General features: G+C 46.0%; 1 protein-coding gene across 7 annotated transcripts in view; it reads right to left on the bottom strand.

The window, feature by feature from the left end:
- SDK1 (sidekick cell adhesion molecule 1) overlaps positions 1 to 21172 on the bottom strand; it is a 586517-nt gene that overhangs the window by 121494 nt on the left and 443851 nt on the right. For all 7 annotated transcript variants that reach the window (XM_083413291.1, XM_083413295.1, XM_083413296.1 and 4 more), the window contains exons 24-26: positions 13277 to 13386; positions 3742 to 3892; positions 1428 to 1665 (exon numbers count right to left, since the gene is read on the bottom strand). In XM_083413291.1, the coding sequence (XP_083269417.1) occupies positions 1428 to 1665; positions 3742 to 3892; positions 13277 to 13386 (499 nt within the window). The remainder of the gene's footprint in view (positions 1 to 1427; positions 1666 to 3741; positions 3893 to 13276; positions 13387 to 21172) is intronic.

The following is a 21172-nucleotide window of genomic DNA, read 5'->3' as shown; positions in this document are numbered from 1 at the left end:
GCAGAATTCATCATGCGAAAGGCTGGGCTGGATGAATCACAAGCCGGAATTAAGATTGCCGGAAGACATATCAACAACCTCAGATATGCAGATGACACAACCTTGATGGCAGAAAGTGAGGAGGAATTAAAGGACCTTTTAATGAGGGTGAAAGAGGAGAGCGCAAAATATGGTCTGATGCTCAACAGCAAAAAAACTAAGATCATGGCCACTGGTCCCATCACCTCCTGGCAAATAGAAGGGGAAGAAATGGAGACAGTGAGAGATTTTACTTTCTTGGGCTCCATGATCACTGCAGATGGTGACAGCAGTCACGAAATTAAAAGACGCCTGCTTCTTGGGAGAAAAGCAATGACAAACCTAGACAGCATCTTAAAAAGCAGAGATATCACCTTGCCAACAAAGGTCCATATAGTTAAAGCTATGGTTTTCCCAGTAGTGATGTATGGAAGTGAGAGCTGGACTATCAGGAAGGCTTATTGCCGAAGAATTGATGCTTTTGAATTATGGTGCTGGAGGAGACTCTTGAGAGTCCCATGGACTGTAAGAAGATCAAACCGATCCATTCTTAAAGAAATCAGCCCTGAGTGCTTACTGGAAGGACAGATCGTGAAGCTGAGGCTCCAATACTTTGGCCACCTCATGAGAAGAGAAGACTCCCTGGAAAAGACCCTGATGTTGGGAAAGATGGAGGGCCCAAGGAGAAGGGGACGACAGAGGATGAGATGGTTGGACAGTGTTCTCGAAGCTACCAGCATGAGTTTGACCAAACTGCGGGAGGCAGTGGAAGACAGGAGTGCCTGGCGTGCTCTAGTCCAGGGGATCATGAAGAGTCGGACACGACTAAACGACTAAACAACAACAACAACAAATCGAATGTCAGCTTGCATTGGGCCCAGGCTACCTGAAAGATCATGGCTCCCTATATGAACTTGCCTGGGTGCTAAGATCCTCAGATAAGCATCTTCTCTCAGTCCCATCAACACACTTAGTAGTCACACAAGAGACAGAATGCATTTTCTGTGGCTGCTCCCAGATGGTGAGATTCCCTTCCAAGAGAGAATAGACTGGCTCCCTTTTTGCCATCCCTCTGCCAACAGGCCAAGACCCTCATTTTCAGACAGGTCTTTAGAAACTGAAGTGCAGACTGTGCTGACCACTGGGCTCTGTCAGGGCAAACTGTACTCTAATGCTGGTTCTAAGCGTGCTTTAATGTATTGTAACCATTGTTTTCATGTCATCTAATTACTTTGTACTTCATAACGATGTCTTTAAACAGTGGAAACAGCCACAAATCCCAGCTTGGGAGAAAGGCAGGATATAAATACATTAAACAAGCCAGCAGGAGGCCAGTGTAAAATCAGAAGGAGAAGCAGATATCATTTTAGGAGTTTAGCGATCACCGAGAGTCATCCCACACAACCTACCTGACTCCCGCGTGCGACCTCGCATCACCTCGCTCCAGGGTCCTGCCCCAATGGCGTTGAAAGCTTGGATCTGCAGCTCGTATTCTGTCCACTCCTCTAGATCCTCGATGGTGTGCTCCCTCTCCAACCGATCATTGATTACCTTTGTCAGTATCAGAGGCTGCACATCCACACACCAGTATTTGATCCTGTAACCCACTGACTCCGGGTTCCCATTGTACTGGGAGTCAGGCAGAGGCTGGGCATGGAGGGAAAGAGTGGCATGTTAGTGGTGGGCAAGATGGAGGTTTAAAACTGCAGGGTGTGGTCTTCTGTGACATTTGTCACCCACATTGGGTCAGATCTTTCAGTTGGCACAAACAGGAGGAAACACCATATACTAACAGCCGTTTTATTCTCCAAGTGTGGATCCCGAGGGAGGTATCTGGAAGGTTTTGGTTTTTTAGGGGGGCTTGCAGGAGCTTGGGGGGAAACCCAAGAACACCCTAATGGGGAGTGAGAGTGCTCAGTGGCCAAAGAATGCTGAATGTTCATCGACAGGAGGACACTGCCCCTCGCCTCCCAAAAGGAGCACATGAGGGAGAGGTGGGATGAAATGGAATATCCTGGAACAGGGCACACCTAGCTGGCTGGCTGGCACCTGAACAGGAACATGTCACACTGTAATATTTTGTTCACTTGTGGACCGTGAACATTGAACTTGGCACCAGTACAGTCATACCTCAGATCTTGAATGCCTTGGCTACTGAACAAATCGGCTCCCAGACGATTGAAATGCGGAAGTGAGTGTTCCGGTTTTCAAATGTTATTTTGAAGGCTGAATGTCTGACGGGGCTTCCGCAGCTTCCCATTGACTGCAGGAGCTTCCTGCAGCCAATCAGAAGCCGTGCTTGGGTTTTCCAATGTTTTGGAAGTCGAACGGACTTCCAGAACAGATTCCATTTGACTTCCAAGATGTGACTGTTTGGATTTAGTGCCTTGGTGTTAAGGCTGCAGTGGCCAGCCCTGGAGTGGATCAGTCATGTCCATATCCGCTTCGGTGGAAGGGTAATGATGGGAAGGGGAGCAGAAAACTCCTTTAATCCTAACCCTGCACAGGATCAGCTCAACATTGTCACAACTTGCAAGCGTGTTGCAGATAGGCAGATCTGTCTTTGCTCCTCAACTCAGGAAGCACAGAATATTCTCCCTTCTTTTTTGTCTCATTGGCCCATAAATGAGGCTTTAATTCATGGGTGTAAAAATCTCCGGAGCTGATAGTTCTTTCTGGACCATTATCAGAGACGCACAAATGGCCAGCAACAATATTAATGCAGTTAATTGCAAAGTCACATGATACGCCCCTTTCATCTTTGCCTGCCTCGCTGGCTCTCTGCCCATTCATCCATCTTCTCTGCTTACAATAACTTCCCGCCTCTTTGACTGGGATCCAAAGAGCTACTTTAGCCACACACCCAAAGCTTGGGTGCACCTGGCAGGATCTGCAGCTTGCTCTCCCTTGAGCAGCAAGCTCCCAAGACCAGATGCCAAATACGAGCAGACATTTATTCCCTGTTGTTATAGGAATGCCCTGATGACTTGGAGAATTCAAAGGGGTTCTGAGCATTCAGTAAACGTATGCACAAAATGTTTTCCTGATTGCCAGACGAGCTGCAGCAGTTCCCGTCTTACACAAGAACCTCTGGGAGCATCCACTGGGTGCTGAGAAGATAACCAGGAAGAAATATCCTTGGGAAGGCTGTTTGGAGTGGAATAGCAGAGGAAATTGGAATAATTGAATGGATTTCAGTCAGATAGGCTGAGGGGTGGGTACAGCAGTCAAAGCCACATGATAAATTCATTTATCAATGGCCCTGCAATTTATCACCCGATTCCAGAGTTAATCACTTAGCTCTGCAATCTATCACATGGATATAACCTCCACATTGGCACTGTTTCCTTCTGTGTAGGGGAAAAAAATCTCTTTGCAATTTCAGTAACTTAGGATGAAAGTGGCTACACAATGAACCAAATTTCATGGCATTTCTTCAGAAACACATCAACATAAACAAACAAGAGGCAGCATCTGGTCTATTCCAATTATATCACATTTATAATTCCTTGCTATGCTTTTATTGTTTGGTCCATTAGTGAGCACATCCTATCCTGGCATATAGCCAGAAATGTGGAGCTTCAGATATGACCGCAGTGCTTGGGAAAAAGGAAATAAATGGCTTTCTCTGCAAAAGTCATTTGTGAGTTTTGGACTCCTTGCCTAAGGGAAAAGTTTGAATGTTGTTCCTCCTCCTGCGCTGTCTTGTTACAATCAACTTACCACCCAGCGGACCCACAAGCTGGTCTCACTGGCTGTGCGCACAGTCACACTCCCTGGCGCAACGTCTGGCGGTGCCTGGAGAGTTTGGATGACGCGCGACGGCTGGCTGAGCGGACTTTGCCCGACCACATTCACCTGCCTCATCCTGAACCTGAAGGACACAGAGAGGAACAAACAGAAAGTGTACAGAAAGATTTAGAAGCGCCACGTAGGGTTGAAAACAGAACCTCTGGAAATCCTTCTTCATCAAACTGATTTTTTTAAAGTGACTAACAGTAGCATTGGTCAAAGATAAATGGCAGGTGACATATGTTCCTTGCTCTGCTACAACTGTGAGATTTTCAAGGGGCAAATAGATTCTTTTTGATCAGATAACTCAGACTGAAAGAATGATAATGACAGCCCACTGAGCAGGTCAAAAAACATATACTGGAAAGTGCAATATAAGAAAATGGCAGATTTCTTGTTTGGGCTTTCAAGTAATTACAGAAATTTTAGTTTCTAAAATTTCTCTCCCAACATGCCACTAATTGTGGCCAAGGTTTGTTCTTGGCTTATTGATCGTGGTTTGTTGGAGCAAAACTAACCAGGATTCCTAGTTGGGATGTCATTCTGAGCCAGAGGTCATGGTTTGTTTCCCCTCAGAAGCTGAATATTTCCCTGTTTCATTCTTTATTATTTCATTCTTTATTACAGTTTCACACGAAGACCAAACAGCATCTAAAAATGAGCAAGGGTGAGCTTGACTCTCAGCCTCCCTGATTAAAATTTGTTCTCCCCAATTAGAACCGGCCATCATTACCTAAAGCTTTAGTTGGTTAACCCACTGATTAAACCAATTAGAGGTTGCTTCCCTTCTCTTTGCAAATGTGGCCATCACATCGAGTTGAATCCAGAAAGAAGCAACCGTATCCTTAAATCCATTTAGGTTTGAGCAACTTACTCTGGAATGAGTCCATTGCCAAAGACTTTCCAAATGATCCCTGCCCAAACACCATTGATGTGGAACAAATAGCTTGCCTTTGATGCAAGATTTCCAAATATGAACACTTGGATCAAAACCAATCCCATTTGTTCCAAATTATGACAGCAATCACTCCTCCTTGTGATGGCACCAGTTTTAGAAAAGGCATTAGAGGTGCATACGGCCATCATAACAAAAGAGACAGGAGAGACTGTCCGTTCAGGCTTCCTTGTGCTAACACGTTAGCTGCTCAACTTGTCCCTGCTGACTGCTGGCTTTCTGGCATTAAAAGACTGGGATTGAAGAAAGGTTGTGCGAGCTTGTGTAATGCCATTAGTCTATCTGCTCAGATCTCGTTAAGGAAGTGCATTAAAGGAAAATGCATTAAGCAAAACAACACCATTAATTTCCCAAACACTGACAGGGCACAGTACAAAAGAAGCACATTTGACAAAGATGCAGTCTAAGTCCAATAATTAGTGCTTTCTATTCCCTCCCACCTTTTCATCATGTAGGAATGCCGTGCCAAGACCTGGCAAGATGATGGAGCTGATAAGCCCGAGTGGCATTTGGGAGACGCGACTCATTTCATCATCTTATGGACAGTCACACAATGGCTTCAGAGGGCTCAAAAGGATGGCAAATGTGATGGAAGAAATTCAGTTTGGAGATCAATTTGCAAAAGTGTAATGGATGGATCAGAGCAGACTCTTATGTTGGGTGAGCTAGTGTCGTATAATGGACTTCTCATCAAGCAATGCACCCAGGTAGCATTGCCAGCTGTCCCCCTGCCTGCCCACCCTCCTGTCCTGCTCCTGTGTTGCAATCTGATACAGGGAAATGAAGCAGGAACAGCTTTTAAGTATGATAAGCAAGTAGGTCAGTCAGAGCTATTCCCCAGCATATTCCTTCATGCCTGTTCCCAGATGACATTATTCAGTTGGTCTCATAAACATCCAAAAGTGCTGTTAATGCAATCTATTATGATGATGAAAAATTTCACCCAACTTCAACTCAAAGGCTGGGGCTACAGAGCCAAGGAAATGCATATGAATTACTGTAAAAGTAGCAAAGGTGTCGAGCTGGAATGAAATAAGCCACAAAGAAAGGCTGTTTCTATTTTCTGGTGCTCCCTTGTTCCTTACAAAGAAGTGCTCCATTTTCCTCGGAGAACTCTCTCACCACTTCTGTCCCAACACTTAGCTTTATCAGAAGCATATATGAATGCAGCAGATGACTTATATAAATAACTGAATCTGGTCAAACATACACCAGGCCTATTTTCTGAATCGTGGGAATGTGACTCACAGAGCAATTGCTGCTAAGCGTGTTCTCCTTCAGGGAGAGCACGTGTTGCGGTGGGGTCTACTGAGCCACCCCTCTGTTACCAGGCAAGGTCTCTAAAGATGGCCTGGGGCAGTGATTGGTTCACTGGGTTGCTGGGGTAAAAGTTATGTTGCAATTTTGGTGGGAGGGGTAAAAAGGTTTAAATACTCTGCACGCAGCCTTGTACTTTCTCTTTTGCTGCGTGCAACGGATCACCTGGAGCACTTGGACCGTCTGGAGGACAGTGGAGCGATCTTCTCATTGTCTGGTTACATTTCTTTATTTCCCCCTCTTTTTAATCTTCTCTAGTCCCTTAATTAATTTAATTCCCCCCCCCCTTTTTTTTCCTGTTTGATTTCCCACCCCACCCCTTATCCTGCCCTTTGGGAAGATTCTCCCTGTACCTGTGAGCACTGCCTGTGCATAATCCTCCTTGGCTTGCCTTTCCCAATAGGGAGAGAGCCCCCATTAGGGGTTTTCTTTTGCAAAAAGGTTTTCCCCATTTTTGCCTGTTTAATTGTGGGGCTAGCCAGGGCGGTTCCCAGCTTACCTGGAATCACTTTCATTTATACCATCCCCATAGGTTGGCTTTATTTTGGGTGCGTGCAGTGCTGTTGGCCAAAATTTTAATCTAGCCTTGGGCGGGAGCACTATATTGAGTTCCTTTAATATTGCAATGAGACAAAAAAGGCAGAGAGCAGAAGCATGGAGGCCTGCACGGCCTGCACATATCATTGAAGCCTAAGCCTGCTACAGTTAGCAGTACAGTAAATTTCCAGGTTACCTGGAATCACTTTCGTTTATAGTATCCTCATAGATTGGCTTTATTTTGGGTGATTGCAGTGCTGTTGGCTGAGTTTTAATTTAGCCTTGGGCGGGAGCACTATTTTGAGTTCCTTTAATATTGCAATGAGACAAAAAAGGCAGAGAGCAGAAGCTGGGAGGCCATCACGGCCTGCACGGCCTGCACATATCATTCAGGCCTAAGCCTGCTACAGTTAGCAGTACAGTAAATTGTTAAGTTCCTGTGACATGTGACTCATTCTCTCTATAAGAATGTATCTGTTTGTTTGCAGGCTTACTTGTTGCTAATGTATATCTTAGGCAGACAGAGTGGAGCCAGAGGCTCTCTGTGCCTCCAATGAGCACTCTTTGTATGCTCTTTAACTATGCTGTTTCTGAACAAGTTTATTTTCTGCAAGTTTGTTTTTCCCTTATAGTGGCAACTGCCATTTTAGAGACGAGCCATTGTGGCTTAGTGGCTAGAGCGCAGGACTAGGACCTGGGAGACAGGGTTCATATCCCCCACTTAGCCATTGTTATCACATAACAAAACAAGCTGCTCCTTTTGGACTATTTTGTTGCTGGGTAGTTTGGCGCATTTGTGATATTGCTCCCAAAAAGAACTTGGGGTTTCTTGAGGAGGTGCTTCCCTCTAAAGGGCAAGCAGGGGTACCTGGACAGGCGGTGGGCTGCCTCGAGTTTGTTATCTCATTGGAAACATTTATGTCTGGCCTAGCAGGTGATCCTAGGGCTTGGCCCGCTTGGCCCTAGAATTTGATGGCCTCTGGCAGCGTTTCTGGCCTGAATAGCGTCCCCATGTGGTGCACAAAGCATTGGTTTCACCTGTTCCTCACATTGTTTAGGTTTTTTGCAGACTATGACAGGGCCTTTGCAGATGCCTCCAGAGCTTGCCTCTCCTGCAGAGGATGACATGTTGATGCCCCAGGTGCCTTCTTTCGGAAGGAAGCGTCTTCAGAGGCAGGAAAAAGCGGAGCAGGGATGAGGCTTACACCCCCTTGCAGGTAAATCATCACTGGGCTGATGATGATTCAGACATCACCTTGGACCTCTCCAGGGGTCAGGGTGAGGCTGTTCCAAGTCTTTAGGGATCATCATGGATAGCTCAGCCGGTCAGCCTATGGTGCCGGTAATGCCTAGGTTGCAGGATTGGTCCCTGTATGGGACAGCTGCATGCTCCCTCATCACTTTACCCGGACACTGAGGTCCAGCGCCGAGGGCCTTTCTGGTGGTTCCCTTACTGTGAGAAGCCAAGTTACAGGGTACCAGGTGGAGGGCCTTCTCGGCAGTGGCACCTGCCCTGTGGTACACCCTCCCACCAGATGTCTACTACCAGACTTTTAGAAGACATCTGTGGCGGCCCTGTTCAGGGAAGCTTTTAATGTTTGATGCATTACTGTATTTTAATATTTTGTTGGAAGCTGCCCTGAGTGGCTGGGGAAGCCCTGCCAGATGGGCGGGGTACAAATAGATTATGATGATGATGATGATGATATTGTGGGAGAGTGGACTAGATGATCCTCGGAGTCCCTTCCAACCCCACTATTCTATAAGTGGTAATTCACTATGATGGGAATGTTAGACGCAGGGCTGCCATCATCCCCTTAGCTCGCTAGGATCACAGGGACGGGGACATGTGGACAGCTCCACATTTCAAATGGAAATTCCCTGAGCAATAGAACCTGAAGCTGGTATGCAGGAAGCTGGCCCGGTGGCAGCTTTGTTGGGACTTCTTAGGGATCGTCCCTAAGAGAGCCCCATACGATTCCATCTGATCCATATTTATCACATCCCAAAGGCACCTCAGTGAATGATGCTATCCCTCTGGAATTGTTCCGTGAAATATGCATCTTTGGATCAGGCAGTTGAGCTTACCAACAAATTGGAGGAGGTGCCTTGTTGGCATTATGCAATATTGAATTGGCTGTTAGGCTGCTGCCGGTTCACCCTCAAGATTTTAAGTAGTTAGGCTTTAATTGGATGGTCCTTATATTCATAAGGCGATGCCAGTGGGTTGCTCAATAGGCTGTGCAGCACTGGAGTCCTTTAGCGCCTTTCTGGATTGAACATTGCGAGTCAAGACTCGTTTAACTGGGGGTATCGTTATGTGGATTATTTTACTGGCTGATTCTTGTGACACCAGCCTCTGCTTAGCTTACTGGATGCCCCTTTATTCCCTGAGGAGCTGGGTGTTCTGTTGGCAGTGGAGGATAGTGGGTCCTACTGCCCCTTTTAACGTATTTGGGGCTAGCTGGATACCGTTGCTCAAACATCTGCTTGCCTGTGGAAAATCTGTTTGCCTTGAAGGATGTTATTCTTGTAATACTTTCTCTGAAGCAAGTGTTGCTTTGTCAGATCCTATCATTCCTAGGTCAGTTAAATTTTGCATGCAGGGTGGTTGCTCCAGGCTGCTCCTTCCATTCCTGCTTGGCCAGGTGGTCTCATGGCCCGGGGTCCCTTCATCATCATGTACAGTGGCCTTGAGCCTGGCAGGGCAAGGCAATCACATGTAACCTAACTTTTCTCGAGTTTTCCCCATTGTAGTGTCAGTGCACATCTGGACTGAGGAGTTTAGGGACCGTCGGATCTGTCTTGGTCTGATAACCAGGCAGTGTGAGAGTCCTGGCAAAACGGTCTTCATGCTCTGGCAGAGTCTTCGCAATGCTTAAGGTTTAATATTGCGTTTCTGCTCGCTTTATTTCGGGATCATCTAATGTTTTTGCTGTCGCTCTATCCCGTTTTTTCAGTTGGAGAGCTTCAGATCCTGGGCTCTGGACGCCCAGCTAGACCGGATTTTTCTGGAGCTCCTTTGGCACTTGGCAACAATTATTAATTATGAGGAGTAGTAGCTTACGTTTCCCCATCTGCTTTCAGGTCTTATGAGAAGGCCGGGATTGATTTCTTAAAATTTAGCTGGCAGTCCTCGGCCATTCAGAGGAACCTGCCCCCATCCTCTGAGCAGGACCTGCAGTAATTCACCCATCTGCTGCAGATCGGATGCAGTGTTAAAACTATCAGAATTCAGTCCGCTGCAATGTCTGCTAGAGTAAAGCTTTAATTTTTCAGAGACCCTTCTAAAAGTGTGTCGTGCGCAGGGTCTCGGAAGGTTGGAATAGGCTCCGACCTTCACAGGCCAGCAGGCAGGAAGCCGGTCAATGTTTGACCTATGCAGTATCCGCAACAAGTTAAGACTTGTCGGCTGGTTCAAGATCAAGACAAGACTTGTTTCAGTATTCCATTGTAATTTTGGTGTACTGAGGGTTGGGGAAATTGTGTTGGAGCCAGCACGGGTCTGAGAGTTCGGAGGCTTATTGCCTCAGGACTTTTCCTTATCTGCTTTGGAGCTTGTCATAAGTGTCTGGAGCTCTAAGTCAGACCTAGTGAGCAGGGTTGCCACCATCAGGCTTCCAGTCACAGGTGAGGTGGGCCCTTGCCCTGTTATTGGATACCGGAAATATTTGGCTTTTCGTTCCCCTGGGGGCTGGCTCGATCCTAGTGCACAGAAATGGGTTCTGGTTCGACAGGCATCTAATTGCTCACGTCGTGCGCCAGTTATTGCAGCCTGCGGCTTGCCTACCGCTGAACACACCTCATTCCTCCCAAATAGGTGCTGCTGCAAAGGCTGCGCACTGGGGCCTGTTAGTAGGCAGGATTGTGAATACGGGTCATTGGAAGTCTGACGCTGACAAAGGTTATGTCAGGAAGCATCGCCAATGATGTCTGTGCTGATGCCTGTCTGTTACTCCTTTTTTCATAGGAGCAGCTGTTCGCATTTGGATTGTCGGCCACAGCATCATGCACTGAGCTGGCAAGCACCCTGACGAGTCTGGACTGGGGGCGCCATCTCAGCCTTCCTGCCCATGTTTCTAGCTCCAGTCCGCATCTGGATGGTGGGGCACAGCATCGTTTACTGGGCTGGCATCAGAGCTAGGCAGGCTGGAAGGGGACTGGGTCTTGGCCTCCCGCAGCATGTGCAGGTCTCGCTCCAGTCCGTATCTGGATTGTGGGGCACAGCATCGTGTACTGGGCTGGCATCAGAGTGAGGCAGTCTGGAAGGGGATCTCGGCTTCCCACAGCACGTACAGGTGCCGTGGATATCCAGACGGGGAATGCGGTGGAGTGAATTCATCCCACTAATTAAGCAGAGGGTGCTTTCACATGGCCCCCCTTTGGCAATTTTGGTGCAGTTGGGGGAGAATGATATGGCAAAGGTTGATTGCTTTACTTTGCAATCCGTGATTCTAAGAGACTTGGGGGAATTGGTGACCTTAATACCTACCGTTAAAATATTTTGGTCACAATTACTGCAAAGGAGCAATTGGCAGGGCATTTCTCAACCCAAGGCTGCCGAAAGGGCCAGGAAGCGCATTAATTCCGCAGTGAGCAAGAGGGTAGCGGAATTGGGTGGATTGGTGATTTACCACCCAGATATTACCTTCAAGGCTCTGGCCCTTTACCGCAATGATGGGGTACATCTTTCCAAGCTGGGGAATGATGTCTGGTTGGATGCGGTAATTGGAGGATTGAAGGTTGGGTTGGGATTGTGAGTGGTTGGCGGCGAGCATAAGAGCTCGATTGGCGGTTAGGCATTGGTTATAAATCTGGTGGAGGAGGGGTCAGGATAGGCTGTGCCTGCCCCTCCATGGTTGCTGCGGAAAGGGAATTCCGTTGGAGGAGGGGTCAGGATAGGCTGTGCCTGCCCCTCCATGGTTGCTGCGGAAAGGGAATTCCGTTAAAGGAATCCTGGGGCTTGCCATCTTTTCGTCCAATCCCTGGAATGGGACTAGGGCCGGCAAGCCTTCGGGGAGCAGGCGGGTGAGAGTTGAGGGCTGTGTCTCAGCTCCAATTCCTCCCCGACTTGCTTTCCCCCGCACTGTCTTTCGGTGGTGCCCGGAAGTCAGTTCTGTCCCCAGGCGGGGGGACAGATAGTCTTAACCAATGCCTAAACAACCACTCACGGTTTGTATTTGAATAAAGTTGTGGCCAAAATCATGCCAAAAATCTTAAACAAAAATTACGTGTCTGTTGTGAGTTATTTGGGGGGTGGATTGGGGACCTCGACACGCAAAAAACTCCTCCACTCCAGGATCTCAGAATGCTTTTAGGCAACAACGTTCTATTGTGAAGAGTACTTGCTAAAATAGCAACATTACAGACCTTTGCCCTTGTTCCTTGCCATTTGATATAACTTATTTAGACCGAAATGCCTTGTCAAGAGGGACACATTAAGTTGATGCTGAGGAATAAGTATGAACAAGGGAAATGCTATCAGCAACCTTATTGCATTTGCAAATACTTTCCAGAGACTCTCTTAGATCAGGAACAACAAAAAAAGCCCATGGCACTTTTAAGTCCTAACACATTTATTGTGAAATAAACAATGGTGGCTGAGAGGCAGGAGGTGAGAAGGGAAGTGAGGCTGATGAAAGTGCCACTGGTTGCCTGCTTTTGTGGTGCCACACTAATATGCAGCTAACCTTCTATGTAATTTTTTCCAAATGTCATTTTATATTGAAATACGTAATAATATAATTTTTTATTGAAATGGTGAGGTTATTTAAAAGTAAATGTGCTGGAGTGTTTGATTTGCATTTATCTGTCTACCTGGTGAAAGTGAAGCCTGCCCTTTGATGTAAAGACATTTCCAGGACAAAATTAAGGCAAAAACAAATATAGTGAACAAGAGATTAAAAAGCAACAACAATAAACAAAGCAGCAGTTTAAAAGTGTTTCCACCCCAGTTTTGCACCAAAGGTTTTGTTTGTTTTGTATTTTTACCAAAGCCTGGGAATAATGCCTCTCAGGCACCAACCAGACCCAGACCTGCTTAGCTTCAGAAAAGTTATTGATCCTTAAATCCACATTTCTGGGGCAGCTTCACAGGCTAAGGAGGTGGAATTTTCAAATATAGTCAAAGAAGGGCAGGTAGAAATGTTAAATTAAATTAGGAGTGGGATGCCCCTCTTATTGACGGCACTTGTTTGGTTCTGCAGCACCCCTGAGTTCATTTAAGTAGAATGATGGGGCTGGGGTGAGAAGAAAAGAGAACTGAGTTATACTGACTTCAGCCACTGAAGTGATATAATGAGCATTCAGCCAATTTCAGTTCAGCTTCCCCACAAACGAAACAAGATCAATTTTAATTGAACTGGTGCAACTTTTAGTCTAGACAAAATCTGCATCAGGTATGTGTTCAGTTATTCAACGGCACTATTTAGCAGTGCACTTTACATACCTTGCTCCCATTGCCAGATTGATTAATTATTTTGCTACGTGAAGGTGACAATTAAAATACATCAAGTGGGGTCGTTGAAGTGCAAACGCTTTCAAGGTGTAAATTTTCCTCCATCATTCCTCCCACCAGCTGCCTGCAGGCTGGGAAGCTGCCCCTTGCTGACACTTGGTAGCATGTTGGCGCAGCAATTAATTACTTGCTGTTCTCACCTGTAATGAGTATACGGCGTGAGGTTTGGGATCTCCAGCATCTGAGCATCTGATTCTTTCTCCACTTCGCACAAAGTTATCCATTCCTCTTCCTCTCCTATAACACCAACCTGTGGAGAGGGTAGGAAGTTATTTTTTCCTTCGTCATTTAGACAACATCACACTTGGGAAATGTTCCTTGGAATATAGTCAGACATGCCCTTTTTCTTTTCAGTGGAGAGAATCACACATTGGTTCCCTGTCTACCCCATCACCTCCCCTTCCTCTGTTCTTTCCCTTGAGTTGAATTATAATTTGTATGATCTTTGCGGTGAGGACCACTATTTAGAGCCATGAACACTGAGAGCACTAGGTTAGGTAAGTAGGTCAGGCTGAGAGTGTGTGACTGGCTCACCCAGTAAGCTTTATGGCAAAGTGAATCCTGATATCTTGCAGGTCCTAGTCCAATGCTCTAACTATTACCCCACACTGATATTAGAATCCTTGACCTCTGTGCCCACTTCAGTGGGGAACAAAGACCTGCCGTTCCCATTTCCCTGATCAAGACTATCGACCATCATTTTCAAGGCATGTTGCAAGTACAAACAAATTGCAAAACCAAAAAACGATTGTTGGCTAAAAAATGGAAAGAGGCCACCAAACTGAACAGCTGAGGGAAGGGAAACCCAGCACAAATTAAGTGACCCTGAAGGCTCAGGCAAACAAAACTCCTAAAAATGGGTGCCAGGTGGATAAGACACTGCAAAGCCAAGGCACAAACAAGATGAATTTTAACAGGGAGAAATGTAAAGTATTGCATTTGGGAAAAAGAAATGAGAGGCACAAATACAAGATGGGTGACACCTGGCTTGAGAGCAGTACATGTGAAAAGGATCTAGGAGTCTTGGTTGACCACAAACTTGACATGAGCCAACAGTGTGATGCAGCAGCTAAAAAAGCCAATGCAATTCTGGGCTGCATCAAAAGGAGTATAGCATCTAGATCAAGGGAAGTAATAGTGCCACTGTATTCTGCTCTGGTCAGACCTCACCTGGAGTACTGTGTCCAGTTCTGGGCACCACAGTTCAAGAAGGACACTGACAAACTGGAACGTGTCCAGAGGAGGGCAACCAAAATGGTCAAAGGCCTGGAAACAATGCCTTATGAGGAACGGCTAAGGGAGCTGGGCATGTTTAGCCTGGAGAAGAGGAGGTTAAGGGGTGATATGATAGCCATGTTCAAATATATAAAAGGATGTCGTATAGAGGAGGGAGAAAGGTTGTTTTCTGCTGCTCCAGAGAAGCGGACACGGAGCAATGGATCCAAACTACAAGAAAGAAGATTCCACCTAAACATTAGGAAGAACTTCCTGACAGTAAGAGCTGTTCGACGGTGGAATTTGCTGCCAAGGAGTGTGGTGGAGTCTCCTTCTTTGGAGGTCTTTAAGCAGAGGCTTGGCAACCATATGTCAGGAGTGCTCTGATGGTGTTTCCTGCTTGGCAGGGGGTTGGACTCGATGGCCCCGGTGGTCTCTTCCAACTCTATGATTCTATGATTCTACCCCAACTGAAGATTCATGGCTTCTGAGAGAAGGGCCTCTCCAGATGGTATCCACCAACAGGCCATCTTGCACAGGACCAAGCAGTCCTTTGCAGGCAAAGTCGTTATCCCATCACCCCTTGCAGTATTCCTTTAAAAGGACACAAAACTCATGGTTACACTCCCCTTGTGAACTGCTGGCTTTCAGGCAACCCAGGGGAGCCATCAGTAACAATGCTTGATGGTACCACAAGCCCAGCAAGCGGTAGTACGAGCAGTAAACCAAGCATCAGTTTTTGCAGACAGAGAAAGATCCATAATCCACACAAGATCAATGATGATGGTGGAGATCCAACCCAGAGGTTGATTTCTTGTTATGAGATATGGGATAACATGGAACGTTCTGACTTCCACCATGGGCTGCTTCAAGGCGCCTCTCATCAGGGAGTAACTCACAAAAACTCAAGGAGTCAGTAATGTTTTATGACTACATGCAAAGCCATATTAAATGTCAAGATTATCCAGTCCACGAGGGACTTTGGTTTCTTAGCATTTAGCTTATTTTCTTCACACATTACATTATTTTATGAAACCATCCCTGGGCTATAAGTGCAACCGTGCTCCCACCCCTGATTTTGCAACTGTCAAATTTCATATAAATTTCCATAGTAAACTTTGCAAAAACATGCATTTTATTTGTTCATGGTAGCATGATTTCTTTTCTTTTCTTTTTGTTATCCTGTTTGTACTGTTCATGTATTTTGAGTGCCCTGGAAGAAGGATTTTTCTAGAATACACTGGGTATACAATAAACCACATTTACAGCACCGGAAATATAGAAGAAGATTCACAGAAAAACAGAGGTAGGTCAGAAAAGTAGGTAGATCCAGGGTGCCTATCCTTGCCTATTGAACAAATAAAAAATAAAAATGCCCACATGTTTCTAGCTCCGAGAGCTAGAATCTTTAAAAATAAAAAAATAACTCAAACACTGGGGAGTTTGCTTCAATGTCTGGAATCTACATTGGACACTACCTCCAGCACTTTGCAGAGTGAAATTTTTTTTTTTTTTTGCATCCATTTCCAGAGCTCAGGGATATTGGAGGATCATGCTTCTGTGCAAAGATCTGAAATGGAACAAAAGCCGAAGAACAAAGGAGCTTTAGATATCCCTGCTGGCTAAGCAGCTTGGAGACTATGCAGCGCTTTGTATTAATTAGCCACTGTAAGTGGCCAACAGCCAGCTCAGCAAAGCCCATGTGCAAGAACTGCGCCAGCAGGGTCAGAGCGCTAATAGGGATTTGAAGCATTTCTTCCCCCACGGCACCTTTAGGGGAGAGGGCTGGGCACTCTGAAAGAGGAAGAGATGGGAAAGAAGGCAGCAATGGCCGAGGTCTTAAAACAGCGGGAAGGATACAGCAGGCTAAAAAATTTACAGCAATAAACAGTTGCTGCCAACTTATTGCAGCAACAACACATTCGCAAAAAACAACAACCCCACAGCGATCCTCCCACAGTTAAGAAAATGGGTCTGGAAAGTGACATGCAGCTTGAATTTCCACTGTTAAATTGAAAGCCATTTTCTATAGATGCAGGTAGGGCATCCCCCTGATGAAAGCCCTATTTGACAGGCATTGGCAATTAGAGTGGTGAGCACATTTGGTTTCGTAAGAGGAGTGCCACTCAGAGCTGTTTTGGGTCTAGGTCTCTTCTGTTCCCTTTGCCCATCTTTCTTGTCATCATGACAATTTCAATCTTTAGCTGAAGCTCCACCTTAACTAATTAAATTGAAAGGTTTCTACCCCACCTTTCATTCAGATGATCCTTGAGGTAGCTTGCAACAGATGGCAATGATATAGAATGCAATAATACAGAATGAAGAAACAACAGACACTTGCAGGCCTTAGGAGTCTACAGCTCTGCAGTCCCGGGGCAACTGGCTGCTAGAGCAGTTCTTTCTGCGGGGGTGGTGGGGTGGGGGGTGGGGTGGGGGACAAAATAAGCTTCCACCGAAGGCTGGCCATCTCCCTGCTGTGCTCTTACCACTACAATCCACAAAAATCAATGAGGTACCTGGGAAATCCATGATGAGAAAGAAAGATGGGAAGCTGACTTATACGGAGTCAGAGCATTGATCCATCTATCTCAGCAGCTCTTCAGGCGTTCAAAGGGGACAGGTGGGTTTCTGTTCCAGTCCTACCTGAGCAGGAAAACGTCACAGCAAAGGAGTGCAACCCCACAGTGGCCCTTAGTGGCCGTGGGGAGAGGGCACTTCCCTTCAGGAAAGTGGCTTAAAAGCCCCAATGTCCTTCATGTCCTTCTTTGTGTGCCTCCTCCTCGAGAGTTCTGGAGGGTGGCAACACGAGAACAGGGCCTTCTGTGCAGTGGCTCCCTGTCTGTGGATGCTCTCCCCAGGGAAGTACGCCTGGGGCCTTCCTTATACACCTTTAGGTGCCAGGCAAAAACGTTCCATTTTTAATCAGGCCTTTGGTTGATTTGATTGACATTCTATGCCCTTTTGAAACATGGGTTTTTTTTGTGGGGGTGGTGGTGAGTGGATATTGATATATTGTGGTTTAATGTTTTGATTTTGTTCTGCCCTATACCTTGAGACCTCTGGGTATAGGGCAGTATATAAATTCAATAAATAAGTAAAGAAAAATAAAATGACAGAAAGGTGGGCTAGAAATGGAATAATGCAAAGATAAACGCAATAGGCTGCCAGGGCTCGGGTCAGGTGTAGGGCAGCAAAAAAACAACAGATCTCCAGAACTTAGTAAAGTTAACTCTTTCTTCAAAGTGAAACAGAAGCACTCTGGTGTAGTGGTCCCAGCAACCCGTCTCTGCAGATCTTGCCTGGAGGAGGCAGGGGTGAGGACTGAATGCCTTGCCTTCTCAGTACCCATTAATGCTACTCCTTCCCTGGGTCTTTCCAAAGCAGTCTCAAACTACGCCTGCAAACAACTGATTTCAGCCCACTTCATTTCCCTGTGTGCCCTGGGAGACCAAGGGGATGGGGAGAAGCCTGGCTTCTGCAGCAGGAGGGGGAGACTCCTGGGCTTCAGTGTTCTGGCCCCACACCTCTCCAGACCCCTCCAGACCCCTCTTCTGCCTCCGAGTCTGAACTGTCCTCTGCCCTGACTCTTCCTGCTCACCCAACCCTGTTACCTCCTCTGCATATGACTCTTCCTCCTCCCAATCTGCTCTCCCCCACCCTCTCCCTCTGACCACTCACTGTCATCCCGCCACCAATCCCCTGGCTCTGAGTGACTTCCCAGGGGGCTCCCTTGGGGCTTTCCCCACTGCCGCCTCCCACCAATCCTTTGCATCCAGCCAGTCCATGGTGTAGACTATCAGTGTCCATGGTATTTTTCAAAGTAATATAAAAGAAATCAAAAATCAGGAAAAGAAAAGAGAAGGCCCCATGCAGTGAGGAGCTTACAGTAGGAAATGGGGAGGTGAACAGCTTTCTGAACGTTACTCTTTAAACAATTTACACTCATGGAGCAACAAATGGGCAAGCACCAAGAAAGGATGTCCCGAGTGAGTCTTCAAGCCAGAGCACAGCTTTCAATCATTAAAGAAGATGATTGGTAAGGTCTCAGAGGGGACGGCTGACTCAGGTTATGCCTGGCATATGAGAAGATTCCTCCTTGAAAAGCCAGCTGGATGACAGGTGGCCTGCTACCTGCTTTGGGGCCTGGGAGGCCATAGATAGAATGGCTGCAGTCCAGAGACAATAATTATATCTCTCTCTTGCCTGGAAATTGCTGAACGTTGTTTTATAATAGAGACAAGGGGGGGGACGACGCAACCAAGCACTTTGCCTTCTCTCAGTAGAAATAGCAAGCAAGAATTCAGAACAGAGTTAAATTGGTTTCCCAGTCAATGGAGGAACTCACTGCCCAATAGACATGGGGAGTTAGTAGAGGCTTGGGATGGGCTCCTGGGTGTTTCCCACCAGGTCTCTGAGAAGCCTCATCTTTTTTTTAAGGGGTAGCATCTCAGCTCCTTTCTTCCCACAGAAGCAAAGGGCTCTCCAGCTCTACTGCAAAGTGCTCTATAGCTAAGCTGTACCAGGAGATGCTCAGATATCTGGAGGATGGTTCATTGGTGTTTGTGGACTGCAGCAGAAGTGAGCATCACCATCTCACCCTATGCCGTCTGTATATTTCATTCTCCCAGCAACCCAAGGCATAACTCCATGTTGCATGGGAATTCCATGAGCAGGAAGATAGATGGGATGCTGCCTCAGTATGAGTCAGAACAATGGTCCATCTAGCTCAGTATTTTCTATGCCCTAAACGGCCTCGGTTCTGTATACCTGAAGGAGCGTCTCCACCCCCATCGTTCAGCCCGGACACTGAGATCCAGCGCCAAGGGCCTTCTGGCGGTTCCCTCCCTGCGAGAAGCCAAGTTACAGGGAACCAGGCAGAGGGCCTTCTCGGTAGTGGCGCCCACCCTGTGGAACACCCTCCCTTCAGATGTGAAGGAAATAAGCAGCTATCCTATCTTTAAAAGACATCTGAAGGCAGCCCTGTTCAGGGAAGTTTTTAATATTTAACGCTGTACTGGTTTTAACACTTGATTGGAAGCCACCCAGAGTGGCTGGGGAAACTCAGCCAGATGGGCAGGGTATAAATAATAAATTATTATTATTATGCTAACTAGGAGCAGCTCTTCAGGGTTTCAAAAACAAAAAGGGTGGTCCTTCCCATTCCTACAGGGAGATGCCAGAGACTGGGAGCAGGAACACTTTGCTTGTGTACCCCGCCCACTAGCCACAGACTTCGCCTACAACCCCCTCAAAGTTCAGCTGTGAGCTATATTGCCTTAATTAAAGGCTAATAAAGCCCTGGTCCTTTCATCCGACAGCCCTTACGTTGGATGGGATAGAAATGTAATAAGCAATTAAACCCCTGCCTACAAGCATAATTGATTCAATACACCAATCTGGCAAAAATATTGTGTGCATTTCAAATACTTCTCCGCTAAGGCTGACAAAATCTTATTTAGAAAGTAAGAAAAAGAAGGTATAGAAGTATAAGGAGCAAGGCCTAATCCTATCATCCATTTCGGCAAGTATTCATATTCGAGGTTTGTGATCTCAAAATTCTCCTAACACAATCTCATGCCAAATGGACATTCCTGAAAATAAATGTTTAGCTTATGGCAAGACCCACAATATCTAATACATTTTTCAAGCACAGAAAGATCAAATATAAGGCATGAGCATTGCTTTCTTAGCCTCAATAACTGCAGCCTTACATCAAGATCTTTATAAAAATCAATGAGAAGTTTCATGTAAGCCAAAAGCATTTTCTCCCCAAGAAAACTTATAAAGACATTCCTTTTACACCAGATGTGTGAAACCTCACTTGAATCTGAAGTAATTGGTGCTCACAATACGGTAAATCGACCTTGAAAAATTCAGCTTGCCCACTTGTGTCTGCATTGGTAAATTTTCATGACAGTTTTGCAAGGGCGCAGTAAATGTCCAAGAGAACACCCTTATATATTCTCCCCAGTCTGCTTGGCTTATGAACGGCATTTCCAATCTGTCTTGATCATCAATTCTTTGACGAGGATGGGATGGGAAAGGAATAAAGTTTAAAGTCAAGACAACTTTGGTAGGGAGGCAATATCCATGATGGCCAACGAGAATGGAAAGGGCAATGCAAGGAAGTCAATATCACTTTTTTATTGGAACCATTTCTCTTGGTGAGCATACGAGTTTTCGAGCTGCACAAAACTTTTCCTTTAAATGAATAAAGAAGTTTTAAGATAAACTCTATGACAAGGTTGCAGTTGACCTGTTTAGACTACAATCCCATGCAGGCTTAATTGGGCATAAGCGCCATTGAACCCACTGCGGCTTATTTATGAGAAAACATGCGGATGATTTTCCTGTTCATTTCATATATGAACTCCAAAAAAAGTGATAGTTTGTGCTCTCCTATCTTCATCAGAAACAAGTTCTACAGTATTATGATCCAAAGTATTATTATTATTTTACTTGGCATAATCAGAGTCTTTTTGATCAGAGGTTTGATGGCCCAGAAACTTGCAAGTATTTTAATGAATTGGGACCTGCTTCAAAATATGCAACACATCTGACTACCATGTAGGCAAAAGTGTGCAAGCCAGAAACGGCTTTCATGCCCAAGTGAGGATCTGATGGGAAGACTTGCTGTTGCTTCCCAGCACGGTTAGGCAGAACGTAAGACATATATTCACAAGCAGTGAATGTGGTAGACATGCAGCTTTCATACATTTTCCTGTGAGAAAGTATGAAGCAAACTGGACCAGTTTGATGTGGCCCTAAGGCCTTGACTTGATACAGAGGTGAAGTTGCCTTTGGCAACTCTCTGATACCAA

The sequence above is a fragment of the Podarcis tiliguerta genome (genome assembly GCF_965153285.1).
Source record: "Podarcis tiliguerta genome assembly, chromosome: 14".
Taxonomy (NCBI): Eukaryota; Metazoa; Chordata; class Lepidosauria; order Squamata; family Lacertidae; genus Podarcis; species Podarcis tiliguerta.
This window is presented reverse-complemented; position numbering and strand designations above follow the sequence as displayed.